We start from the raw sequence: 15156 nt of genomic DNA, 5'->3' as shown, positions 1-15156 counted from the left end.
TAGTTTGATGTATAAATACAGTATATAATAGGCTATATATATATATTTTAGATTTCCACTGCTGTAAATGAAACCCAAGATCCATCACAGCTGGAGACAGTGGTTGCAGGGGTGGGTGACTTTGCACGCCCACTCAGCTGAGCTCCAGACTCAGAAGCACCCCCTATGTGAAAACATGCCGGATGTCGGTGCAGCTCATGATCATCTTACTCTCTGTTTTTCATAAGCTGCTTCCTCCTACAGCACGCTCTGACGAATAGACGAAAGATGCTCCGTGTCTTGAGAAGTGCTCAGATTCAGCGTTCACACTGATGATACAGAGACGAGTTGGCGCTCCGTCGCCGCTGGAACCGGCCGGTGATGAACGGTTTATTTCCAGAGATGTAGCCGCGGCTGCACACCTCCGTTACTTGGAAACCGTCAGAGAATTGCTGCGGAAAGTTTTTCTCTTCGGATGGAAGAAGTTTTGAGACAAAGCGGTTTCCACGGGGCAGTTTTTCTCCACTGTGTCGGTGAGTTAGACCGAAGATTCACTTTGGAGTTGTTGAGTTAATTTACCAAGCAGCTGTTTGTTTGGGACTGAACATTTGACTTTTCATAACGCGCTCATAATTGCATTGTTTTACTTACAGGAATTACGAGGCTACTCGTGTTTTGTAAAACGGAGAGAAGGCCACATCTGATACATTAACATGAAGTAGTATGTTTTACATTAGGCTGTTATGGATACTTCAATACTCTGCTTTACTCCTGATGGTTTAGCAGACCGTCAAATATGAATTACCCTATTTCTATAGAGGAGGCCTATGTTATGTATGAGAAACCAGCGTGTCATTTTCAAAATATGTTACTAAACCACCATATACAAGATAGTATGTATGAAATCTGCTGTTTGAAAACGGCCTAAGCTAAACAAACATGACATAAAAGGCTACTTATGTAACTAAATACATTTACTCTAGCAATATAACGTCACTTACTTAAGTACAGTTTAGTATTTCCATCATATGCTACTATATTTAGCCTATACTACATTACATTAGAGTGAAATATTGTACTTTTTACTCTACTGCAGTTACTTGACAGCTGTATTGAATATGATTGGTTTATAAAATATACAGTATCGATACAAATGAATCTGCCTAACAGTATATATTTGTTGAAATCTCCACCTTAACAGGCTTTAACGTTAAATGCTGTTTACACCTTAAAGCATCAGCAATAATAATCCAATAATATAATATGTTAAGGAGCCGTTGTACTGCATGAGTACCTTTACTTTTGATGCCTTAAGTAAATTTAACCGTTATACCTCTGTACTTTTACTAAAGTAAAAATATGAAAACAGCATTTGTACTTGTAAGTAATAATTTATATATAAATATATATATATATATATATATATATATATATATATATATATATATAGTATGTCCTGCCAGCATTAGCCAGTACTTGTGCTGATAGCCAAAAAGATATGGCCAACTCCTCAGCATATACTGTATATAATCAGGCACTCGTTGATATTTCGTGCTCTCCTAAGAAAAAGGAATATTCACAAGAATAATCGTTTTTAAAGTAATAACGCAGTCTTAAATTTAGATTTCTTTAGATCTTAAATTGAGATAGAACCTTATCATTTCAAGATCACATTGTTTTAAGTGTTAAACTCTTGCCAAGTCGTCTTTGGCATTACCCGTGCGTTATTGTATGTTCTTCTGTCTGTCAGTGATGGTGGAGGCAGCCGGGCTCTGAGTGACACGATGTCTTGGGGGGAGTTCATCGAGCTCCGTGACCTGAGGGCGGACAGAGAGCAGATAGAGCTGACAGACGGCACACATTCGCCCTGCTCACCTCCACGCCTCGAGAGAGCCAACGCCCTGAGGATCAGCCCGGGGAAGGTGCCAGACCTGCTGAGCCGGGCGGGCATCATCAGAGTCCTGAGCAGCACCCAGGACCCCCAGGTCCCTGAGGAGAAGGGGGAGGGACACAACTTCCAGCCCTGCAGCCATTCTCAGCCCACATGGTGTGACCTGTGTGGAGACTTCATCTGGGGCCTTTACAAGCAGAGCCTGCGGTGTGTCAGTGAGTATAGGCTGTTTGTGCGCCCGGGTGTGTGCATGTGTCATCGCCTCTGTGCATATACAGGAGCAGAAATGATAGCAAGACTGAGAGCAGGAGGAAAATGGGTCAAATGGGGAAAGATGTAACCACCAATGTATAGTTGCAGGCCAAAATAACCCTTCAACACGTAGACATCTTAATCTTTGTCTGCTTGGTTGGCCATGCCATACATTTTCTCCATGTTGTTAATTTGAAGTAGCAGAATCTAATGTGCATGCAGTTGTTCAAGTGGTTTTGGTGGCGAGATCATTATTACAGACCTGTATGCTCTTCTTGCTCAAGACTCATCTTAGAGTTGCAATAGTCACGAACTTCCTTTTCATCAAATGAAACCCACTGAAATGTAGCTGTGGTTTATGTAAAGCATTTAATGTGCAGGGGAAAAAAAGCTTCTTTACAGTTGTCTAAATATGAAAATGCAGTTCAATCAAATTCATTCATACAGAGTCTTTGCTAGAATTTGATATAAATTGATAAGACATCCGATATTTTGTCTTGATCTGAGTATTGTATAATTTAGCTCTGTTTATTTCACAGCTTCACTCAACAGATGCAGGTTTGCTAATTGTGTCAAGACAGGTGTTTGCTATTTATTTATACTCTGTATAAATACCATACCAATTTAATCATGTAGCTACACCTGCACAATCTAATGCAGACCAATACAACTGTTCCACCATGAAGTATACTTTTGTCACAAACCGGGCCGAACGGCCATGACAAAAAAGGGAAACGCATTCAATGAAGCAGTTTATCAAGTATTTATTAAGTTTAAAGTAATATAAAAGACAAACATAAACTAACAGTGACATGTGAAGTCAGTCATTTCAGCAGTGTAAGTGAGTGGGTGCGTGTAAAGTGTATATGCAGTGTTGTATAGTGTCAAAACAAACCATAACTGCAACCAAAATGGGTGTCTCAGGAAGGAGCGAGAGACCAACTGAGAATCCAGAGGGTTTTTATACTGGGTGCTCTGGCACACAGGGCCAGTGTTGCTAATGGCCTCAGGTGCTTCCACTCTGCCACACCCACCTCCACACCTGCAAGGAAGGCAGCCAAACGAACAGGCAGAGAGGGTCGTCACAGGATGTATATCATTTTCAGTTCTTGGTGACATTGTCAGAAATGTGTAATTTTGATTATATAGTATGTTTATCATGTTGTATGTTTATGTCCTTGTATATAAAGGTGGTGTTGAACTGATCTGCATTATATTCAGTGGTGTTTTTAATATTCTGCCCCCGTATGTATGCAAATTAAAAGGGAAGAAAATAGATACACCTCTCAATACAATGTTGTCCGGTACAACACCACCTTTAACTATGACCTCAATAATAAACACACGTTTGAATTTACGCATTTCCAACCATGCCAACGAAAATGCAGGGGAAAGCAAACTTAAAGGTACTGCAATGACCAGAAATGGCCAGAGGAGGACATGTCCTATTGAGAATTGTACTCTACACTATAATCTCACGCGTGTTTACAGTCGATGTCATGTGTATTTATGTGTTTGGCAGCGTTTGTGTAAACCCGTGACTTTCTACACTTACAGATTGTAGATTCACGTGCCACTACCGCTGCCGTGCTCTGATCCGGCTGGACTGCAGCTGGGACCGAGGCTCCGCGGCTGAGCACACATTGGTAGTGGAGCACACCATAGAAACAGACACCAATGTGGTAAGGACCTTTTGTATTTGGCATTATGACCGGCCTAGTATTCCCTGGTTGTTCATAAGCAGCCGTGCTCACAATCAAAGAACATCAAGAAGTTATTGCCTTATTGTACCACTATGGTTACCTTAAAAAATGAGACAATCGGTGAGGAAACTAGTAGCTTCTACCAGCCTCTACTTTGCGTGTTACATTACGTGCTACCTGGTAATTTTGCAGGACTGCTTTTAGGAACAAAATCACATGTTTAACGGACAGAAATGGGAACTATTTTACATGGCAATGAAACCACGGCGGTAATCCTGTTCCACTTACTGCAATCTGGGGAAGTTTGTTATTGTTGAGAAACACAAACCGTTACAGGTAACAGATTTTGCACGATCTGGTTCAGTTTATTTAAGTACTGCAGGGAAACATCTGTCTGCGTCCCTGAGCCAGCTGTTACACCCATTATTTTAAGAAAGCAAACTCAACACTTTGATTTTTTCAGCATGATGTACCATAATATGTTTTCACTTTAATTTTAAAAGTTTCATGTTTTAGTCCAGTCTTTGCTTTGTTTTTTAAAAAGGCATAACAAGTGCCAACAAACATTGTAATATACCCTATCCAGATAAACAGAGAGATAAAGTCAAGTCTCTGCATCTTAAATCTTACCAGAAGAAGACTCCTCACTGTGCTTCTCTGCACCACATTGTTATTTATAAAGAGGGAGGTCAAGGCTACAAGCCCATAGTCGTTCAAGGCAGCTGGGTTTGGTTTCTTGGTAACAGGTTGTATTCCCTCTCTATCCAACACATGTTGCTTATCAAAGGATGTCTGGAATGTAAAAACTTCAGCGGAGTATGAACAGTATGAAGACATTGCTGGATATTGTCTTGGTGCTTGGGTTTTTGTGTGCATAAGGCCTTTTACACAACAGATGTTTTCACTTGACATAGCAGGAGAACGTACAGGTGGATCTATTGGTGATGGCTCTGTGATAGTGGTGTGTACCAATAAGCAGTGAAAACCGTATCACAAAATCAGAGTTGGTTCAATCAGAGTTTAATGTGAGAACAGCAGGAATATTTCTGGGTGTAGCAGTCCACATATGTGAACTCGTAACTTCACACTAGGAGGCTCCAAAGTATTTCCTGCCGGTACACATTAGCCAGTACTTGTGCTGATAGCTTAAAAGATATGAGCAACTCCTCAGCATGTGAGACAAACACTGAGGATAGTTTACAAATGTCTTCACCAGTTGGACATGTGCCCCATGGTTTTTTTATGTTCTCTGTGTTATTACTTGAACCAATTGAAAGTGTATGCTAGGGCCGGCATGTTCCAGATGAACAAAGGAGGATTGTTTATCTGTCTCAAAATCATAGCTTTAAATGCAGAAATTAAAGACAATTTTATCAACATACCTGATTATAATTTTCTGTAGCCAGATTCTCACGACAAGGTTATAAACTTAGTACCGAGTCCTATTTTAGTACCAGTCCGCTTGATGGTTTAAAAAGAGTTCACATTGCAGCACACTGAAAACTAGGGATTCATAGTTTTTTTTTAAGCTGAAATTTGCAACTTTACAGATGTGACCTGAGAGGCCACAGTTATTAGATGCAAAAACGTATTTTCTATTGAGTACTGATCTGATACTAGAGCTGTCCTGTTCCCAAAGTTAAAATCTGTACATCTCACTCAGTGGGACTCATTTGACACATTTTTATTAACATAATTGTTGTGGCACAAAAGAAAGATTGGCGGCTCTCCGTGTACATGAATGTAACTGATTACTAAACATAGAATTTTATGACACTGACAAAGAAACATTATTTATGTGGGATTGATAACAATCTGGCATATTGGATTGATGCATTCCTGTTATTTATCAATTCACCTGCAGAGCAGTTTCTCAATTATTGTATTAATAGTTTGTTTGTTTAATTGTTTTGTTCATAAAATGTAAGAACAGGCTGGCAAATGTCTTTCACAATTTCCCAGGGTGACATTCATATTGCTCTTTTTTCTGATCAACTGTCCAAAATCTTTCATTTATAAGGTTAAAAACCCAGAGAAAATTAGTTTTCAGCCACTTCCGTGTAAGTACGTGCCAACTCGCATATTCTTTTATTTTACCTTTATTCAACCAGATAATTCAATTGAGAACCAGCCCGACCTGGCCAAAAAGGCAGCAACAGGAATCAAGTCGTTACAAACGAATAAAACATAGAAACATCTCAATCATACAAAAATAACAGCATCATAATATGTACTATATATATATATATATATATATATATATATATATATATATATATATATATATACTATATCATAAATATGAGCATTTAGAAAAATCAGTTTGCCAGTCATAATTGGGACTTGGCAGTTGACGTGAACACTCTCTACAGTTAAAACATATTTTTATAATAACTTAAATACAACATGAAGGCGGCATAATGAAGGATCCTGGTGAGTTGCATTATGGGAATTGTGGAATCCAGTGTTTGAAGCGCGACTAGGCCCTGAAGGTTATGATATCTCGGCCTCTGCTGCTTTGATTCTGTTTCATTTTTTGTCTTCCTCTTCCTCAAGTTTATTGGTTGTATGGAAGTCAATGGAGAAATCCTAATTTTCTATTGATCGACTAATCGATTCAATGACAAACTGATTCAGTGCAACTGAAAACATCCCACCCATATCAATAAAGTGTCTATGTTAGCATATGGTGGCATTTAGGGGGATTCAGGGAATCTCCCTCTTTCCCCCTGAGAGATAACATGGTTTCCGCTCAAGCTTTTCAAACTAAATAAGAAAAATGTCTCCTAACTTGGCGGTCTAACTTCAAGTATTGTATGTTTGGTGCCTTTGAGTTCAACATATTTACTCACAGCTCATACATTGATGAATAAAAAGACTCGCATGTTGACCATAGACTGTAGGACCAGACCGACCTATTATCACGTGACAAACTTAGCGGGGAGGACGAGGGAGCAGCATCCGTGGGAGAGGCGGCAAAAAGAAGAGGGGAGGTGGGAGGGAGGGAGGGAGGAGGTCAAGACTTTGGCATTTCCCCTCGCCGTCCAATGGGCGACCGGCTACGAGGGGTTTGTGTATTTTCCAAACTCAGCTCAACGGACGTGGGTGGGGCGTCGGCGAGGGGAAGGAAGCGAGGCAGCAAGGGCGGGGGCCTGAATACATCCTGTTTCACACAGACCGAGTACAGTTGAAACGTGGCCGGTTGAAGTTAGAGGAAAAAGAAGATAGTAGTATTTAGTTGATTTAGACTGTTGTTATCAAGGCGCAACCGAGATATCACGTCCTCTGAGAGATCAGTTAACCGTTGAAGTTAGCCGTTAATTGCCGTTCTTGAGAACATTTCAGCCGGACTTCTGTTCAACCAGGTTTTTGTGTTGAGCTAACTAAGCGTGATTTACTTTAACACTTTTTAGTCGTCGTTTCTTAAGTTCCCGGTTGTTGACCCTCGCGCTAAAGTTTTTTTTGACCGGTAGTCAGCATGACAAACGCGGCTAGCAGCTCGGAGAAAACTCCGTCCTTCGAGATGACCTGGGGCAGCTCCACCAGCAGCGGCTACTGCAGCGAGGAGGAGCCCGACTCTGAGTTCGAGCAGTACTTCACCGCCCGGACATCGTTCTTCCCCAAAACCCGGAAAGATAACGTTACTGCTAACGTAAAGCAGGTGAGAAGCCCGAAAAAGGTTAACAACAAAATAACGTTAGGTTTGAGTAAAAAAACTCCTCAATGTAAAAAGGAGAAGTGAGACCAGAGAGATGGGTGATGGGGTGGTTCCTCATAATTAACGTTTCTCTCGCGTTATTTAAGGTTGCTGCTCTCTTTGACAGCTGTTCTGTTTAAATTGAGCATTTTATCCACATGTTTAGGAGTCAAATGCAACTGTGTGTTGCTCAAGGGCACTCCAGCTGAGAGGATGCTTGCCAAGTGAGCTTGCAGGTTAAAGGGTGGAGCTGTGGTTCCTCCAGTTTTGAGTGAATAGACTTGAGACTTATAACAAACATTGGATTGAGAACCTATAATAAAAGGCATGTCAGCACTGGTGGAAGAACCACAATCCAGCAGTGCAACTTTTTAATTGTAACAAGCACAGACCCATAGCTGAACCCTTGCAGAGAACAACTCGACTGTCATGTTTTGTGACGCATGGCCGGCTTCTCAGGTTTCCAGCCTCACACCCACCATTCATTGACTATTCAGGTTTCTCATACTTATTTCCCAATCACTGATGATTCATGTGTTGTTTTGGGTTTGTTAATTTTCTGTTCCTTTAGTCACCCACGCCCACTAAAGGGCTCAGCTTTCTTTATTGAAAAGCAGACGCTGTTTATTGTAAAACTCAGTGACATTCACCCTTTTTTGTGTCTCTGTGCAGAAGCCATTTTTGATTCACGTTGTTGGCACTGTTTGATAGGACACTCCTTTTGTGGACATGCAGTTGTTGCATAGGTTTTTCCTCCTGCTACCAAATGGGAAAGCTCAACATGGCCCACTTTATTGATTTATTGACTAGTTAACAGCAGCATATTAACTCTACAGTCTTTCAATCTGCGTAAGGATCGCCACCATTGATCTTCTTCTGCTCTACGTCGATTTATAAGCTACCCAGCCCTTTTAAAGCTCGCAGCATTGCCTGGTTTGTGTTCATTAATCCATAGTAATGGAAATAGAGAGAGGCAGGCTAGAGTTAGATATATTTTAACGATATTTTGAAGTAGAGAAAGAAAACTAAATTACTTAATGTAGAAATGCTTGTTTGTAATAATGGAGAAAGAGTATCAGTCCACAGATACTGGATATGGATTTTACTCCTCAGGAAACCCCCTGCTCCTAGGAACCTCAAGGAATGAGCTGGAGCACAGTATGGAAAATAAATTTGTGCTGCCTCGCACTTCTGTTGCATTTTATTACTATACAGGAAATACCAGTTGGTCAGTTTACTCAGGAAAAGCTCTAATTGACCTAATGGCCAAATGTGCATGACTGAGACATGACTGAGACATGACTGAGACGGTGCGGTTGATGAGGCAGCTGACTTCACAGGATGTGTCCGTAAAACAAGGGAGGGCTTTGTCTCTCCCACTTGTGAGAGCCGGAGAGAGGGGAGGCTATTTTTACATGAATACCAAGTCGAAGAATGCGATGCAGAGCCGTTGGTCGCACTCATTACAAACAGCTGCAAGTTGCACATACCCCTCCTTCCTCTAACCCCTCCTGGGCCGAAGAATCAGAGCAGTCGTACAGGATTGGGCAGCGCTGACATCATCGTTTTTGCCTTTGCTGCGTTGTCAGGAAGTTGAGTCTGATGCAACTGGTGCTCACTGTTAGAAATAACGGTGGCCGAACAGGAAGTCAATTAATTACAGCTTTACTAAAGTTTGGCTGTTTAATATTGTTCAGAAGAGAATTACAGTTTTGGAAGAGGAACTTATTTAAATCATCGCACTACTGTTTCTTTTACACAATAGCTTCACACCTTCTTCCAACGTTCTCAATTCCTGAAAACTTACTTTTCAACACACCTGATATGTTTTTAGGATTGGTACAAAAATGTAAGTTTACCATTTTTAAGACTATAATGCACAACTAAACCGTGTCCAGTGTCAATTCATGTACCGGTGCATTGTGGGTGTTGTGTGTGGCTCTTTCTCTGGGTCCTGCTGTGGTTTGGAGATGAGCCCTGCCACCTGGTGGTTTAACACTGTAACTCCTCACTGTCTCCTCCAGGATGAACAAATTGAATGGGGAAAGCAGGAGTTGACCACTGCAGATATTCAGCAGAAGGTGAAGGAATACAACGCTCAAATCAACAGCAATCTGTTCATGAACACGGTGAGCAGCGATGATTTACAACAAATCCATGCATTTTTAAGGCGACAAGGTTTTTTTTTATTCAGTGAAACAATTTTTATTTTACTCAACAGAACAAGGATGGCTCCTACACTGGCTTTATAAAGGTGCAGTTCAAGTTGGCCCGTCCTGTGTCAGTTCCACCTCCAAAGAAAGGAGGTCACGATGCCGGAGGGAGGAAGGCTACCGGAGTGAAGCGTCGTACCTCTTTCTACCTGCCAAAGGATGCGTCCAAGCATCTCCACATAAGCTCACGCACTTCTGCCCGTGAGGTCATCGAGGTTTTGTTGAAAAAGTTCACAGTGGTGGATAACCCTGGCAAGTTTGCTCTGTTTGAGCGTAGCGAGCGTCATGACCAAGGTATCACTCCACTTCATTATGCTTACACATTTGACCTCCTGCAGTGTTTTTAAATCACACTGTGCATGCTTTACATTAAGGTGAGTTGGGTTTTTTTTCTGCTCTCTCAGTTTATGTTCGCAAGGTCTCTGATAATGAGAGTCCCCTCCGCCTGCGTCTGTGTACTGGGCCCAATGAGAAAGTCCTCAGCTTTGTTCTGAAAGAGAATGAAACTGGAGAAGTCAATGTGAGTGTAACATGGATTTGAGAATAAGGGCCAAACCCTGTGGTAAGTTTATAAAGTGTACTAATTTAATTTTTACTCTTCTTACAGTGGCATGCCTTCTCCATGCCTGAGTTGAAGAACTTTGCGCGCATGTTGCAGCGTGAAGAGGAGGAGCACGTCAAGCAGATAGTGAAGCGGTACGCTCTGGCCCGTGTGAGGATGCGGGAGGCTCTGGCCGGCTCGACCCCCGGCTGAGACGACTCTGCGCTCGGGGTTGAACGTGCACCTCTTGGCTGGACAATCGCCTGAAGACGACCAGTCATCGCTGCATCCAAAGATCCCAGATAATACAACTCTAAACGCCTCTTGGGTGAACGAGAGAGTGAAACAGGGCGCAAGACAATGAGAGCGAGAGAGAGCTAGCGCGAATGTGCGTGTGAAATGATGCGAGAGATGAGAAGTGCCTTACACCTGGAGAGTCTGATGTGCCTGAGAGAATTGAGTTGAGAGAAATGACACTGGCAGATGAGAATGTGATGTCTGATAATCCCGTGTACCTCAGCTGTGTCACTTTAACTTTTAAAGAAAATGTCAGGGATGGTTTTTAGCATTTTTTGGTTTAAAAATACGATTAATCTACATTTGTAGATGTAGTGCTAAAGCCAAGCCCCATATTGTAATTGAGCCGATAATCACACGTCTGGAAGTTGCATTCCTTTTTATTTTTCCAGATTACAAAATTGGCAACATGTCCAATCATGACATTACTGCTGAGTTCAGATAAACTTAATCTGGTCCTTTAACAGCCTACCATGAAAACCATCAACTCCCATTATGACATTTGGAAAAGTTAAATACACATTTGTTGCTGAAGAGTATTTGGATTTTCATTTGACCCAGGCTCAAAAATCTGCCATGTCCTCTCGACACCCCTGATGGGTGCAACTCTTTGTTTTTTATTTTACGGTCAAATTGTGAATTTGACTGATGTATGGACATTTGTATGCAACTATGAATGTCAGAGAGAGCAGTGTCACTCTGGTTGACTGGAACCTTGAATGAATATTGGTATACATGTGTTTCACTGAAAGCTGTTTGTCATTCCTTCATATCTTTGTTTTTTTTCTGTCCTTTAAGAAAATGTCTTTCGTTCTTCGGTTCACTATCATTGTAGCCGTCCATGCACGTATTTACATGTTGAAGCTACAATTCACAATGTGACAAATGTGCACCGCGTTCAGTAAAGAATTTCCCAGTTCAAATAAGTTTCTGTATTTCTTGTATATCGTAAATAAACGTTGAAATATGCCCTTGTTAGATTTGGGTGATAAGCCCCAATACAGGACTACAAAATAACCCATTTCCACAAACAAAACCCTAACCCCCACATCGTAGACATAGAGTTAAAAGCAATTTTTATCCGACCCTATTTTAGATTAACAGCCCCGTCATGATGTTAAGTAGTAGAAAGTACAATGACTTCCGGTAACTGTCTCGGTACCGCCTGTCTGTCCGATCAGCTGATCGCCATCGTAAGGACCAAAACAGCTAACGCTAGCTTAACATAGCCGGGGGTAAAAGTTATGAAAGGACATGACGATTTAATACGGTATTATAAAGTAGGATGTTGTCAAGATTTTGTTTTTGCGTTTGGTGGTCTATGGTGAAGATGATTTAGTGTTTGTTTAGGAGACATGTCGCTGTTGTCTGGCTCGTTAACGCTTAGCTGTTGTAGCTAACCTGCGTCAGAAGCTAACAGGCTAACTCGCCTAAATATGCAGGTGTCGTTAGCTACAGCTAGCTGCAGGTGTCGTTAGCTACAGCTAGCTACATGTTATTAGCTGGCCCAATACTACGGTGGTGCTTCATGGGACATGTTCTTGGCGTTACGTTTAAAATGAAGGTTGTTTTTATACCGTAATATGGCAATGTAACTAACGCTAATAATCAGATTGCTCTCGTTTAGGATTATATGGCTGTGTGTAGCTTCCTGTGAAGCTAGCATAACGTAAAGGTTACAATACAACGTTAGCTTCGACATTGTCTCGTTTAGTGAACTGATATTTTTTATAGTAATTTCGTCTAGTTTAAGATCGACAACAGTTCTTGTGTCAGCATATTTTGAGTCAATGCGTTTCTGAATCAAGTTCGGACTCCTTACAGGGTAAAATGATCATGCATTACATCTAGTGTATCATAGTGAATCAGCAATACAGTATTTGATGCACCTAGTCAAAAGTCACTTGCTAAACAAAGAGTTACACAATTAGTCACACAGCTACCTGAACACCAGTTAGAGAAAGTCAAGTCTGATGTGTGTGTGTGTGTGTGTGTTTCTTCTCAGATCCTGGCTTTGATGAGGAATTGAGAGCGTCTGGCCACCAACCAGATTGAAAGCATTAACTGGAGACTAACTATGTCTTATCTCTGAGAATGGGAGGAAGTGGATCCAAAGCCAAAGGTGTCTGGCCTTTCTCAGGCAGTGGAGCTGGAGGGGATTCAGCCAGTGATGGGAACGAGCAGTCTGTGGCCCGCCTCAAAGGTTCCAGAAGTGCCACACCGTTTGTTTTTACCAGGAGGAGGTAAATAATACATGATTGGAAAATGGTAACAGTTCGCTTCACCCAAATAACAACTTATTTTGTTAAGTAATCCTAGTGGAGGTTGTTTTTTTTATGTGGTTTGAGATAAGAATATCCTGGAAATACAATGGAGGTGAACGGCTGTATAATAAAGGCATTTTACGCCTCTATTATAAGCTGGAAGTAGAGATATGACACAAAATGAGGGGAGAGAGAGAGATGGGAATGACTTGCAACAAAGGTCTCAGGCTGGATGGAACCCAGGACGCTGGGATTCAGTCATCACCCTAACCCCTACTTCACCAGGGCACCTCAAATAGAAAGAGTCTCATTGAAAGACTGTCCACAGTGAGGTTTGTGGATGGTTTCAGTCAGAGGTAGATCTGTTCAAATTATTAACTTTATTCATCCCCATCAGGGCAATTAACAACAATCAATAGCAGAGCACACACGCAGCTAAGACCACAAAATAATACAATAAATAGTTAAAATACTTAAAAGTTCAAAGTGTATTGTAACAGCTAAAAAATGCTAGGTGCTAGCTGTGGGAAGTAAGGGCCGGTATCTCAAAACCTCCATTAAACTTTGCTGGATGCCGCTAGAGGCATGTGAGAAAATACAAGATAGTGTTTTTGTTTTTTGGGTAAACTGAGCATATAATTGTCACTTAAATGTCATCTGTTGCAAGTTTCTATCTCCTGACTTGTAGTTTTAGACTGATGTTGACTTGCTGTGTTGGCAGTTCTTTGTACTATGACGAGGACGGCGACCTTGCTCATGAGTTCTACGAAGAGACCTTGGTGACAAAAAACGGCAGAAAAAAGTCCAAGTTGAAGAGGATTCAAAAAAATCTGATTCCACAGGTGAGCCAGGGACACATTTTGGCAATGCTGATCTGAGTGAAGCATGTTCTGAATGATTTGTGGATTTTAATATTTATGCACTTCTTTTTTTAGGGAATTGTGAAACTTGACCACCCTTGTATACATGTAGATTTCCCCGTCGTCCTCAGTGAGGTGTGAAAAGTTGCACTGGACTGATCCACTATGAATTGCAGCAACAGGAACTCTTCCCGGAGCAAAGTTTTGTCCCAGTGTCGGAGCATCAAAGTCAAGACTGGAGCCGTGGTCCGGAGAGCAAAAGGAAAAATCAAGCTGTCGTCTAAAACTGATATATTGAATGAAATGTTATACATTTGAATTCAACTTCGGTCAGAGGGTTCCCTGTTCACAAAAATCCATATTTTGATATTCACAGAAGTAGTGTTGGTTCAGGTTGTGTGTCCACTACCCAGCTGATATGTAAGCAGTCTTAGAGAATACATCAATGAAGATGTATTTCTCTTGTGAGTTCTTTTGCAGGGAAAAACATCCTTGATGTGAAAAAAGGCTTTAACGGTGTATGCCTTCTGTGAGACGTAGAGTGAAACTGTATGTGTACATGTGTGCACTTAAGTTTGTTTGTTTGAGTGAGTGTGTGAGACAGGAACGGAAGATGTAGTTACAGGGTAGAATAATGAAGGATTGTGAAATTTATTATATATATATATATATGGTCATGTTCTGTATTGTCACGTCTGAGTCTGTCTCAGTAACCGGAGCTCAGACCTGCACTAGTGAACATAATGTACTGTAAATAATATCAGATTTCTTAGTTGGAATTACTTGAATAAATGGTTTACTGAGCTGAATATCTGAACTTTTCTATTATGTTTGCCTCCTATTACCATTGATTTATGTCAAATAACACGTGTTATTTCTTGGTCCCATACACGTCTTACTTTTAATGTTAACTGATGAAAAGGTTATCAATTAAAGGAATTTTTTTATTATCTTAGGTAGGGAAAGCATATTTCCTTTCTTGCCAAGAGTTAGATGAGATTTATACCACTCTTGGATTAAACCAACAAGATAAAACGTGATAATTAGAGGGATTTGCAGGTGCTGGTGTATTTTGTTACCTTTGAGTAGACTCGCACAACCCGTTTCATCCTGTTTACAGACTTCATGCTAAGCTAAGCTAGCCATTCATACTGAATGCAAAGACATGAAAGTTAGTATCAAGTGTTTCATCTCACAAAAGAAGTGAATACATGTTTTTTCCAAAATGTAAGTTCCAGTCACCAACTATAGAAAGAGCTGCCGTTTTAGAATGAAAACTCATTGTGTGCTCGGTGCAATAATTTCAGTTTACTGGAAATGAGTGGACTACAAAGTGGAGATTGCATTTAGTCAAGTGGTCACTTTTGAAAAATGTGGTCAGCAATTCCTGCACTTCCATGACGGCTGTAATTATAACCCTGATATCTCTCCAGTCTTATTTTTAGCTGTTCCTCATTGC

The 15156-nt window shown here is 41.0% G+C and overlaps 2 protein-coding genes across 5 annotated transcripts; both read left to right on the top strand.

The window, feature by feature from the left end:
* Nucleotides 1-245: 245 nt before the first annotated feature.
* LOC142970310 (ras association domain-containing protein 1-like) lies at nucleotides 246-11499 on the top strand. 2 transcript variants are annotated; one of them, XM_076110454.1, is made up of 7 exons: nucleotides 246-512; nucleotides 1730-2085; nucleotides 3680-3804; nucleotides 9547-9651; nucleotides 9744-10029; nucleotides 10140-10255; nucleotides 10343-11499. In XM_076110454.1, exons 2-7 carry the CDS (start codon nucleotides 1764-1766, stop codon nucleotides 10487-10489), a joined length of 1101 nt encoding a protein of 366 aa, XP_075966569.1. In that variant the 5' UTR covers nucleotides 246-512; nucleotides 1730-1763; the 3' UTR covers nucleotides 10490-11499. The 2 variants fall into 2 exon arrangements, with proteins under 2 accessions (XP_075966569.1, XP_075966570.1); XM_076110455.1 differs by lacking the exons at nucleotides 246-512; nucleotides 1730-2085; nucleotides 3680-3804 and adding an exon at nucleotides 6982-7486.
* On the top strand, nucleotides 10570-14506 carry tusc2a (tumor suppressor 2, mitochondrial calcium regulator a). 3 transcript variants are annotated; one of them, XM_076110457.1, is made up of 4 exons: nucleotides 10570-11843; nucleotides 12579-12816; nucleotides 13559-13679; nucleotides 13773-14506. In XM_076110457.1, the coding sequence occupies exons 2-4, from the start codon at nucleotides 12668-12670 to the stop codon at nucleotides 13836-13838; spliced, it is 336 nt and encodes a 111-aa protein (XP_075966572.1). In that variant the 5' UTR covers nucleotides 10570-11843; nucleotides 12579-12667; the 3' UTR covers nucleotides 13839-14506. The 3 variants fall into 3 exon arrangements, with proteins under 3 accessions (XP_075966572.1, XP_075966571.1, XP_075966573.1); XM_076110456.1 differs by having other exon boundaries at nucleotides 10570-12398; XM_076110458.1 differs by having other exon boundaries at nucleotides 11644-11766.
* The last annotated feature ends 650 nt before the right edge of the window (nucleotides 14507-15156 follow it).

Source organism: Anarhichas minor, unplaced genomic scaffold (genome assembly GCF_050575085.1).
Source record: "Anarhichas minor isolate MPS153535 unplaced genomic scaffold, ASM5057508v1 ptg000043l, whole genome shotgun sequence".
NCBI classification, from domain to species: domain Eukaryota; kingdom Metazoa; phylum Chordata; class Actinopteri; order Perciformes; family Anarhichadidae; genus Anarhichas; species Anarhichas minor.
Note: the sequence above shows the minus strand (reverse complement) of the source record. Positions and strands in the feature narration are given on the sequence as shown.